The sequence below is a fragment of the Epinephelus moara genome, chromosome 10 (genome assembly GCF_006386435.1).
Source record: "Epinephelus moara isolate mb chromosome 10, YSFRI_EMoa_1.0, whole genome shotgun sequence".
Lineage (NCBI taxonomy): Eukaryota > Metazoa > Chordata > Actinopteri > Perciformes > Serranidae > Epinephelus > Epinephelus moara.
Window position 1 is genome coordinate 15,647,093 of NC_065515.1, and position 12,603 is coordinate 15,659,695.

Here is a 12,603-nt window from a genome sequence, read left to right on the forward strand (position 1 = left end):
TGTGTGTCAGTTGACACGGTTGAACTCTGGTTGAAAAAGTTATACATGTATATTCCACCACCACCATTTCTTGCAATCAATCACAACACAGTGACATGTCATTATCACACCATCTTCACACAGTAACTCACCTTTATAATCATTTCAAATGTGAAGACTCCGGTGAACACATAATCAAAATACCTCAGAACCTGGAATAAGTGTGAGACAGAAAGACCATCAAAGAGAAGGATCAGAAGGTCAGATGAATTTAGGATGTAACAAAGATAAATAATTAAAAAGGTTTCAGCTGGTTACATTGACTTCTAGAGTCTCATCTTGTGGTTTGGTATGAAACAGTCCCCTCAAATGATGATTAGCCTAATTCCTCCCATAAACAACCAGCCTCAGTTTGTCTCACACTGTAATTTCCTCACTCATCAACAATTTAACTGCCCCCCATCAAGTCTCATTAGCAGCCTTTTGCAAAACAACTGAAGGAAATCTTTTTCTTTAAGGCACTTCTGCTGCTTAGTGCAGATGAAGCTATGAGACCCAAGGTACAGATAAACAATGATTGAAATCGTATTTCAGAGTGGTTCAGGAGAACGTAGAAACAGCAGAGATATACTGGCTCCTGATGTTACAGCTGTCCCTGTGTCAGACAGATGATAAACACATGAACGTGAACACACAAACCTTATTCCAGTTAGAGGAAGTGGCTACAGGGTCCTCAGCAGCCAGCGCTATACTGCTAGCAGCTATGACCAGCAGGATGGACATTTCAAAGTACCTGAGGTTCACCACGTAGTGACACGCTCGACGCACCCTGAGGGAGAGCAGATGGCAGAGTGGAGATGTGATGCAGAGGTCAGGGTCTATATCTACTAAGAGTCAGACTGTGCAGGCTTAAAGGGACAGTTCAACCCGAAATCAAAAACATATGTTTTTCCTTTCACCTGTAGTGCTATTTATCAGTCTAGATTGTTTTGGTGTGAGTTGCAGAGTGTTGGAGTAATTGGCTGTAGAGATGTCTGCCTTCTCTCCAATATAATGGAACTAGATGGCACTCGGCTTGTGGTGCTAAAAGCGCCAAAAAATACACTTTAAATACTCAGCAGCAATGTCTTGTCGTTATCTGGTTACTCAAGATAATCCACAGACCTCGCTCAGAGCAGTCATGTACTAACTATTTTCTTTCCACAGAACTACATCTGCCAACCGTTTCACTGCACAGAAGAACTACTACTCATGGTCAAGAGGCTCGGGCTTGTGACAGCGCGATACGTAAACATTAATGGCCTCCTCCTAAAATGAGCTGTAAAGCTCAGTGCTGCAAGGCAAGGGTGGGTAGTAATGCATCACAACCAACACACGAGTAAAAAAATTTTTTTTTTAATCAAACAAGTACATTTTTTATGTGTCTTTTTATAACTATACTTCTACTCTTTACTTGAGCCACTAATCCACTTTTTAATTCACTACATTTCTCATTTATACCTTTATTACGAAGAGTCTGTTCTAAATGAGAGGATTTAGTGTGGGGGACAGAGCGCAGAGGGAGCACCTCAACTGCAGCTGCCTTGAAGAAAAACAAGCACCATGTCTCTTGACCACGATGCAATGATGACAGCGCAAAACCCAGAAAAAGAGGCAGCTTCCAGTGACAATCTGTGGCCACATCTGGCCACACTTTTTAGACCAAAATCTAAAAAAGACAACAGTTACTTGATGAGGTGCTTGCTGTGCCTACTGAAAAACACAGAGATCTCTGCTTTTAAAGACTCCTCCTCTAACCTCCACAGGCACATTGAAGTAAATGAGTAGATGTTATCTAGATAACAGTGGCAAGATAATGTTGGCTATGTTAATTTTTCATGAATAATGTTAATCTTTGATGTAATGATGAAGAAGAGAGGAGTAGTGGGAGTGGGAGTGGGAGATCGTTCATATCTCAAATGTACTCAAACTTTTACTTGAACAGGTTTTTGAAACAGTAATTTTCACTTTTACTTGAGTATAGATTTTCAGTACTCTACCCACCTCTTACTAGGCTAGGTGGGCTGGCAGTAGATGTACCATGGAGCTAGCTAATGTTACAGCTTAGTAAAGGAGGATGCCATTGGTGTTTACATCTCTCACTGTCACGAGCCCAAGCCTCTTGACCATGAGTAGATGCAAGCTTCTTTCTGCTCGGTGATACAGGAGGCAGCTGTAGTTTGGTAGAAAGAAAATAGTTCCAACATAAAACTGCTCACAACAAGCTCTGTGGATCATCTTGAGTAACCAGGTCATGATTTCTGGAAAAAGACATTGCTGTTTTTCACATGTATTTTTTTGGCACGCTGAGCACCACAAGCCATCTAGTTCCGTTATACTGGAGAGAAGGCAGACATCTCTACGGCCCAGTCCCAGTAATGCCAATTTTTTCCGAGGTCATGTGATGTTTGTCATCATTTCTCAGTTTTATTAAGTCCATCCTGGCGGCAGCAACTTACGGGTTGTCAGGTTTGAAAATGAACATGCTGTCTGGAGTCACAGTGTTGACAGGCTTTGTCTCCTCTGCCTCCTCCTTCTCTGACTTGCAGGTTTCAGGGTCCTTACTGTTGACTGGGGAAGGTCAGGAGAAGAAGATGAATAGGCGTGAGGAGGCCTCACACAGCCACGTTAAAACTGCTGCTGAGCCTATACCAAGCTCAGCAGCAGTAAGCCAAATCAGTGAGCTATGGGGACTAGCTTAGACAATAACATGACTCACCGCTTCTAAAAATGCCTGAAGTGTGGAGGCAACGATTTAGCTTAGGTGTAATAGATATAAAATGAAGCATGACTCTGCATGGCCTATTTCTCGTCTCAAATACCTGTGATCGTGGAGAGCTCCAGAGATGACTGCACGTTGGGCACCTCGATGATCACACTGGAGCTGAGCTGAGACTTGTCCTGCTCCTGCTCCGTCTCCTTCTCTTCTTTGTTGCTCTCTGGGATGACAGGAGGTGACGGCTCTGATTGCTGAGGAGGTTGTTCTTGCTTCTGAGGACACTGGTCGTCACTGTGGCTCTGGTTGTCTGGTGGGTCAGCGTCTCCTCCTTCACTCCTGTCACCCTGTCTGAAAATACAAAGACAAAGCTGTTACTGGACACACAGGAGGACAGTGATACACTTACAATATGGTCAGTGCTGTCAGGAGGTGAATCGATAGCCGACTATAAACCACAATGTCCCCAGTTACATCAGGTTGGCTGCATGTCGTTTCTCATCTTTGTTTTTTTATTTCTGTAATTTCTCTACTGTTGACTACCTAATTAAGGCGTAAATAATAAAAACATGCAGCCAAAATGCAACAGAAACCATCATTTTTGTCATCTAAAAATTTAATATCAACCCCCAGGACCAGTGTTCGTTGCCTCTTGGCCGCTGAGCTGTTTGTTGGGCTGGTGAGTTTGTTATTAGTGAAACTGTATTTTGTGATAGTATCTTGATACAACTCTGTTAACCCATCCTTTGTCTTTGCCGACTAGTTGGTATGAGTGCCTTGTTCCTTGCTAGTCTCTGTAACTTGTAAGGAAACCTTCAGGTTCTCTGCCATTTATTTTGCTTCCCCTGTTTTTTTCTTGTTTATTTTTTTGGCCTTGGAAAGTCTGACACCTTGAAAGCCTCCATTTCAGCTCTGTTAGTTGGCTTATCTCCGTGAATCATTCTTCAGTAAATAAATGTCATTCATCGTTACATTTGAATGTGTTTTAGCAGCCTCTCGTTGTCATTTTTGGTAAACTTGTTATGTTACTCCCTGCGTTCCCCTACACAAGGTCATAATATATATTCACAGCACAGATGAATCTATTTGTGCAGAGCGCTGATACACAGTCCTGTGCTTAGATCTACTGAGTACATAGACACAATGTCTGTGTTTTGTTACATAACATCTACAGGTCACTGAAAATCTCTGGCATTAAAAATCTACATGTGACATCCTGGGATGAATCTCTTCTAACTTTGACTTTATCTGTTTATTAAATTTGAAACATACTGCCAAACAAATACAACCAAACACATTGAATAAGCAGCTGTCTCACCTGCTCTCATCAGGTTTGGACACCTCTTCCTCCTTTGTTGTCTCTGCCTCCTTGTCCCCCACTTTCCCTGGATTTCTCCTCCTCTCTCTGCTGACTGAGCGACTCGACAAGTGGCTTCCCTTCCCAGGTGACGACCCCTGACTTCTGGAACCGCTCTGATGGTCGCAGTGATGCAGGGCCCTCCTGCCTCTGATTCCACCATGACCTCCTATCTCAGGAGTCAGTGTGTCAAGGTTATCTGGTGGTCTGAACTTCTTTACTGCCCTGTGCTGACGCTCGCCATTCAATCTGGGGCTGCGGCGCTCACTGATGGAGTTTTGACTCCGATTAATGCCCAGTTTTCCTTTTTCAGTGATGGGGTCTGACTCAGGAGGCTCTGGTATGGCCACAGATACAGAAGCATCAGGAGGGGGCTCGTTTGTAGGATCCAATGGCTCTGGCACCAGCACTGATGGTGGTTCAGGTATGACACCACAGAGGGCGGCGTTAAGAGACATATCCATAGACATGGAAGAGCCTAAGCCCTGTTTTTTGACTGGGGAGGCTAAAGGGTCGGTCAGGTGCTTCAAACTCCCGGTATGCGTGTGTTCCATGGCCTTGCGATGCAGTGACAGGGGACGTCCTTGGTGGGTCTGGGATGAAGCAGGGGGCCCGTCCTTCTCCTCGCTGGGGTTGCTGAACAGGATCTCTCGGCTGGACATCTGGCGGTGTCTCCGCAGCTGGCTGGTCCTCTGCTCCCACACTGACATGGTCATCCTTTTTCTTCTCTCTCTCCTGGACATGAAAGAGTTAGAGGGGTTGAGAGGCGGGGGTGGGCGGCCCTCCCTGATGCTGCCCTGGGGCTCCTCCAGGGAGCAGGAGTAGTTCGGCCGGCTGCGGTGGATGGCTCTTTTCCTGTACAGGTAGGGCCGCCTCCTCCGGCTTCCCCTGGGAAGAGAAAGAAAAGACAGAATATCAGTATATAGAAGCAAATTTTATTATATGCAGCCCCACATTTAAAGCTTGGGTAGGCAGTTTCATATTGGCATCTTTAGGCACAAATCCCATAATAAACTTTGAGCATATTGTCACTGAAGTGGACTGAGAGAAAACTAGACCTCTGCACCTCCTCTTGACTCGGTGGCAGACTTTAGCCAACCACAGGTCATTTAAAAGAAAGCGTGTTCATACTGGCTGTTCTACCAATGCAGATGCATGTGCACGTCCCTTCGGTGACAGCTTGATTCAATGGCAGAGAATCCTGCTGAGAAAGTTGCTATTCCAGCATTGGCAACAACTGGCAATATTGCAAAGCAACCAAAAAAATGAGAGTCTAAGAGAGTTTGACAATAAATGAAACAAAGTGTGTCACTATTCGCGAAGTGTTTCAGAGATGGACAGAAAATGTTGCTAATAGTTCAGCCTTCTGCTAACCGGAGCCAAATGCTCATAGCTGCAGAATAAAGGTTACATTTACGGAGCTAATTTTAGCTAAGGCCTAGAATCACAGCGTGTCCTCTGCCTCACACCCCGCTGCTACAGACCACCTTGCTACAGGAGAGTTGGCAGCCAACTTTGAATCCAGCCAGTGCAACCCCAGCTCCGGGGGACCAGAAAGCCCCAGCTCCCTGCCGGAGCAGCTAACAGGTTAGACCCGGCGCTGCTGCTGGCCACCCAGTGCTAGGAGGGTTTGTGCTGGCCGAATGAGAGCCGCCACGGCCATCGACTGGCTGCTGCTAGATTTCCTTCCAAAAAAGTAGTCCGCAGTGGTGGGGAGCGAGGCAAAAGGACAGTGGGTTACTAATGTTACCTTGCTAATTTTTTGTCTTATTTATGGGCTGATAAAGGAGGATCTGAGTAAATGAGCTGTGTGCAACTCTACATGGCAACAATATTAAATAAATCAATGTATGGGAAACACTGGGTTACTACTGAAGCACCTGCATCTACCAGTGTTCTTCTGGAGGAAGGGGTTTTGGACAGAGAGCAGAGAGCTGCAGGAGGAGGCTATATTTTCAAATTCTGCGGTGTTTTCTTTTTTGCCTTTTCCAGATACTGCCTACCCCAGCTTTAAAGTTCAGAGGGGTTAAATGAAGGTCATTGTCTCTCACTTTAATTTTTTAATCTTGTATTGTTATTTGAAATCATTTTTCTTTTGCATGCTGAGTTTTCACCAAAATTTGAGTAGAGTTTCTGAATCTGCTTTGATGGACTTAAGATTCTTTCTAGGTTCCCTTTTTGTTTAATAAAATGTAAATTAGCAATCAAGACGTTTGAGCCAAAAAAATTAATATCACAGTACATGTACTAACAAGGGTCTTGGTCTAATGTTTGAGTCGTTTCTCAACAACAAAGACTTATTTAATGTCAACATGTAGCATTGTACTGAATCAATGAAGATGTTAGGTGATAAATTAACCAAGCCAGAGGTTGTTGTGTGACTGTAATAACAAAAAATGCAGAATGAAACCAGTGGAATAGATATAAAAAAGGTGGAGTAAAATAAGGTTGGAGAGTTTGGAGGTACAGGACAGAGCATGAGACAGAAAACCACACAGGATGAGACTGGGACATTTACCCATGTAAGAAAATCAGACAGGCGTTAGTGAGAGATTCAGAGAGCTGAACAGACAGTGTTACTTACTGGAACGTGGACTCTTGTGTGGTCCGTGTTATCAATGAGCGATTGGTTGAAAACAAGACATTAGTGCTTTTGTGAGCAGAGACAAAACAGACTAGGAGACACACAGCAAACAATCCTCAAAGACAAACGCAAAGATCAAAGTCATCAAAACAACTGTATGTAGACTTTTAAAGTCATTTACCAGCCGTTCTGAATTTGTTATTCATTGCTTAAGTGTAAAACTGGAATAGAAGACTACAGGCACAGATGAATTATTCATTGAACATTTAGTTGCTACATCGTGTATTCTGTTTGCAACAGAATATTTCCACTGCACACATCTCTTCTTCTAGATGTTTGTAATGATAAAAGAAACACTTTGAGGCCAAAAACTGACTGAACCCCTGATGCTTTGCTGTGTGTCTCCACTGGAGCCAAGCGGCACATTGACAAACAGGATGGTAGCAGTATTAGAAACAATTAAACAACATTCATAAACATCAACAGTAAGCACAACATTGATAAGAAGACATCTTAAGTAAGATTGAGATGTTAAGACAGTCTGAGCTACGATATGGGTACAGGTAGAAAACACAGAGATGGGCTCCATCAGCAAACACAGCAGAAGAGTGCATATTTAGATACCCTTTGAACAAAAACCACCACATTGGGATGCAGCTCTGAACACCACCCTCACCTCAGAGCACTCACACATTAGCATTCTTTTAGGACATGCTAGTAGAGCTGAATGAGGGAATTTATATGCGGAGCTTCAAAATAGTAGTTTGAAAAATATTCAGAATACTCAAGAGCATTTGGGGGAGGGATTAAAGACTTCACAGTGGAAGAAAAACTGTACACACACTGATAACACTATCCAAATATTCCAGTCTATGTATCACTTGTTATAAACTGTATGTAAAAAGCAGAGTGTGTAATTTCTGTTTTTCTTCCTTTGATCATGCCGACCAGACGCATGCGTTCCCAAAGTGAAATCATCATCAGCTTCCAACATGCTGCATCTCTTTCTTTATAGAGCAAATGCTGTCATGCAAGTTTCTTCAAGGTCAGCGGGGGCAGGTACCACCGGGGTTTCATAGCTGACATCGGAGATGAGACCAGAGCCCCCTAAAGTTCAGAGTGTCGTCTCTGAATGCAGATGCCGGCCCAGACGACCCCGTGGTATTCCTGTCTTCTCTATGGGCTCTGACAGGAGCCTGACCCTCAGATGGCTAAACCCAAACTGATGCACATCTCTACTTTTCTTTCTGCTCTGCTTTAATTTTTATTTCCGTTGGGTAAGTTTTAGGAAAATGGCCTCCATAAAGAAAGACAAAAAGTGGGGCTGCACAATTAATTAAAATATTATCGAAACTGCAATATGGCCTAGTGCAACATCCAAATTACAGGAACTGCAGTTTTTTGGATAAAGGTAAAATGTTTCATAACATCCATTATAAATAAAGCATTGTGGTGCTACAGAGAGGCTTCGTCCAAATCATATTCTAGATGTAAGAGGACATATTTGTTTGGTACAGATCCCAGGAAAATCTCCACTTCAATCAAGACTCGTATCGCAATTGCAATATCTGTCAAAATAATTGCAATATCTTTTTTTTTTTTGTATATCGTGCAGCCCTGACAGAAAGCAAGAAAGAAGGAGGTACATAATTATGTTAACAAAATGTTGTCTTGTTAAATCTTCCACATGCCCATGCAACAAACTGCTTGTTTCTCAATACACAGCGTGCACACAGAGCCAGAGGTCCTCACTCTTGTGCATGCACATGCACTTCCACCACCTACAACAAGGCACTGTGCAATCAATCCCTGAGAAAAAAACACACACACAATCTATTCTGCAAGCTGGAAACCTGAGCATTGAGAAAACAAGGTCATGTTATCAAAAATGTCCACAAGTGAAATCAACAGATCAAAGTCTGCACACACTTTATTTCACGTCCTTACACTCTTTACTAGCAACCACTTTGCTGAATCCAGGAGTCTATTACTGAAATGGACACACCATGTTAATTTGGACACTAAGTAACCCTGTCACCATGACAACATCATAAGCACCTCCCATCCTGGAGTGGAACCAGTAACCATGGAGACATGGACTTCAATTTGGAGCAAATTACAGTGCTGGGAGCAGGCAGAGGTTACATAGTAGACCTTTCAGTAAAGACCTATCAACAAGTCTGTAATGGGGCAGCATCAAATACTGATTCTCTCAACAGGCCCTGAAGTGCACAAGTTAAAGTTCTGTATTGATAACCCTATAACTGTTCTGCATGACGTCTAGTTAGTCAAATCTACTGCACCTAATGATGAACTTGCCATTTGCTGCGGGTTACAGCAACTCGTGCTAAGTATTGGCACTTTGGGTCAGTCCTATATACACAATCCCTGGAGGAAGGAAGGAAGGAGGGAGGGAGGGAGAGGAAGAGAGAGACAGAGCGAGGAGAGGAGGAGGTCAGGCAGGGAGAGCGGCTGCATACAGCACTTACTCTGAAGACATGAAGGAGGACAACGGTCCGACCTCCTTCGCCTTCTGTAGAGCGTGCTTCTGGTTGAACGCTGCCTCTGCCTCCTCTTCATCCTGATCAAAAAAGAAGAGGAGTAAAAGGCAGTGGAACAACTGTAGCATCTGTGAGTTTAAATAATTAAACAGAATCAAAGTGATGAGAGGAGATGAGAGCAGGACTGAACACGGCGGAGTGGAAAGATTATTAAGACTATTTAGCATTAAGTCACAGACTCTAACAAGAACAAGAGCAGGCTTGTTCTTTCTTTGCCACTTTTTTATTACCTTGGTGAGTTCTTGTGCGTTGGCGAGGTTATCCACAGCAATGGCCAAGAAGACATTCAGCAGGGTGTCTTGTCACAGTTGAGTTAAGGACATGGTCAAAGTGCAGCTGGGCAACCCTACCAATACTGACTGACACAACATTAACTGCTTGTTAAGAGACAGATAATAGAACCACAGATCCTCCCCTTCCTACCCAGAAACATACACGAATCTTACCTTAAAATGACTGATAAAGCTTTAGCTGTTAAAGTTAACTGAAAAGTGAAAGTTGCACAATCTTAAGCTTTGGTCAGATCAAAGATTTGCATAAGACAAGTTGAAACTTGCAGCTACGTGCAATGCGCCAGCCTGCAACATTTTGAAACCTGCCAGTTTACACCTTTTCAACTAGACAAGATGGTGTATCGTCTATAGCTGCAATGATTAGCCAACTAATCAATTAGTTGATCGACAGAACACTAATTCAGAAACTAATTTGATCATCGATTTATTGAATTTTTTTGTGCAATAATGGCAGAAAGTTATGTTTTCTGTGTAGTTCTGTTCTAACTTCCAGTTTTGGGTCTTTATTTGTGGCTGGATATAATTTGTAGCTTCTTAAAATATGAATGGGGATAGTAATAGTGAGACACTTGCTATAGCTGCAAGTCTAGTTAAAATGACACAGTGACAACATAAAAAAGTGGAGTAGAGAATTTGGAGCATTCCACGGGGGCTTCATTGGAATACCTAGGGGGCTTATACAAATCTATGCTGTAAACTTGAGACAGGTGATCTCTTCACTTTTGTCAGTTTCTCCCATCTATTCCCAGAGCAGTTCTTTCAGTGAGGGGAGTTGGTGTTAGCTCTCTTTCCTCTGTCCAAAACTCCATTTTCGACCAGCTTACAGTTTGTAATTGACTTGACCAGTTGACTTTGCCACAAGCTGACTGGCTGTTGAAACAGGTGACATGCCTTATCTTCTAAAACAAGGAACTGGTGACTTGGCAAGCTGATTTACAGGCAACACCATCAGCTGGCTTGAGTCGAGCTGAGACAGGCCGGTATCTATTTTAGTATATTTTATTACTGATGGTAGTTAGTATAGGCTACTGACTAAAAAGAAGGCATTAAGTGCTGTGTATGGCACTTGGAAATGAAACCATTCATATTTAATTGAGGAGTGATAAAGGATACAGTTTCCAAACAGCGTGAGCACTATAAAGTAGATAGAGGACCACATGCCAGACTTCACTCCTCCTTGAGAGCGAATACCGTTGTACATCACCTCGTTCCAGTCCTCTCCAGTCAGGATCTGAGAAAACACACCCACAACGACACACACAAACACACAGAATATTATCTACAAAACTATCCTGAGCATCACCGTTGAGCTTAGCTATAAACTCCACACTTCCTGTATATTGTGAGTGTCTGCAGTAAATTGTGTTAGCAATAAATTGACAGGTTTATTTCCAGACCTGAAAGACGGTCATGATGGCTGCAGGAAAGGTGTCAAAGTTTGTCGGGGTGTAGTCTTCAAAGATGAACCTGTGAGAAAGAGACACACTTAAAAAAGCAGGGCTGGGTCTACTTTTCTGTTTATTTTATTTTCTCGGTCAGAGAGAAATCAATTCTCCTCCTCTCCAGCTGGCTGGCTGATGTTTTTTTTCCATGTGCTCTGTATTCTTGAGGCCAGTTCATACACAAGGCCGGCCTTTATTGAAGTGACAGCTTGTGGGAAACAGCATCGACTCAGGGGAAAACAAAGCAACAAAAGCTGTGTGTGTGTGTGTGTGACAGAGAAAGTCTGAGATCTCCACCAAGCTCACACAGTCTGTTGGTATAATGAAAACAACTGTGAACAGGCCACAGGACAATCTATTCTCCTCTAAACTGAGTGTATTCAATAAAGAGGAATCTACTGAGCCATGGAGTCTACCTCAGCCTTGTTTTTAATGTTTGTAAATCTGTCTTTGCAGGAACCACAGGAAATGAGTAATGAGCTGAGTGGGAGAGAAAAACAGTCTATATTTTCTGCCAGATTAAATAGATTTGTCTTTCTGCCCAGATGGTTCCTCACTTGACTCAATTTCTTTACAGAACTACAAGCACTTTATTCTGTAGGTGACTAGTTAGTGTTACCTGCCACCGAAGAGCTGCATGCCAAGGAGTGCAAAGACAACGATGAAGAGGAACAGGAGGAAGATGAGGGAGATGATGGACTTCATGGAGTTCATGAGAGAGACGACAAGGTTTCTCAGCGACGCCCAGTACCTTAAAAGTCACAAAATATCACATTAGTGCAAGAAAAGGTTTTTAAAATGTGAATGTAATACTTAATGTTATTGTTTAAGAGGAATTAAAATGGATAGTTCAGATTTTTTGACGTGGGGTTATATGAGGTACTTACAGTATATAATCAGTATAGTCAGTGCATTACCTGCAGTAGATGGCGGTCAGCAGCAATGCAATGTAACATTTATTCAGGTACTGTACTTAAGTACGAAATTAAGGGCACCTGCATGTACTTGGGTATTTTAATCTTATGCCACTTTCAACTTTTACTGCACTACATCTCACTTTAGTTACTAGTCACTTTACAAATTAAGATTGTTGCACACAAGACATATGAAAATATACAAGTGCAGCTGAAATGATTAGTCGATTGATCAATTGACCAAAAAAATTAATTAACTGGCAACAGGCATTTTCCTGATTGCACTTACACACTTTTACTTGAGTAACATGTTCAACGCAGGACTTTTACTTGTGACGGAGTATTTTTACAGTGTGGTATCAGTACTTTTACATAAGCAAAGGATCTTAATACTTCGTCCACCACTGGCAGTCGGCACACGCCCAGTTTGAAGAGGCAGGCGGGAGAACTGCCACAGGCACTAAGCAATGTACTGCTGTGGAAGGGGCAGCAGCAACAAATGTATCTAAGGCATGTAAAAAACAATATCAGTTTAAGTGTATACTATACGTACAGTCAGGTCCATAAATATTTGGACAATGATACAGTTGTCGTCATTTTGGCTCTGTACACCACCACAATGGGTTTTAAATGAAACAATGAATACCTGCTTAAAGTGCAGACTCTCAGCTTTCATTTAAGGCTTTTTTCAAAAATGTAGTATGAACCGTGTAGGAAT

At 42.7% G+C, this 12,603-nt stretch overlaps 1 protein-coding gene across 1 annotated transcript in view; it reads right to left on the minus strand.

The window, feature by feature from the left end:
- Positions 1-12,603, minus strand: part of LOC126396941 (voltage-dependent R-type calcium channel subunit alpha-1E) — a 151,831-nt gene that overhangs the window by 32,604 nt on the left and 106,624 nt on the right. The window contains exons 16-25 of the mRNA XM_050055329.1: positions 11,591-11,722; positions 10,927-10,996; positions 10,643-10,760; positions 9,467-9,534; positions 9,189-9,256; positions 4,053-4,979; positions 2,841-3,085; positions 2,478-2,589; positions 679-808; positions 132-191 (exon numbers count right to left, since the gene is read on the minus strand). Coding sequence (XP_049911286.1) covers positions 132-191; positions 679-808; positions 2,478-2,589; positions 2,841-3,085; positions 4,053-4,979; positions 9,189-9,256; positions 9,467-9,534; positions 10,643-10,760; positions 10,927-10,996; positions 11,591-11,722 — 1,930 coding nt within the window. The remainder of the gene's footprint in view (positions 1-131; positions 192-678; positions 809-2,477; positions 2,590-2,840; positions 3,086-4,052; positions 4,980-9,188; positions 9,257-9,466; positions 9,535-10,642; positions 10,761-10,926; positions 10,997-11,590; positions 11,723-12,603) is intronic.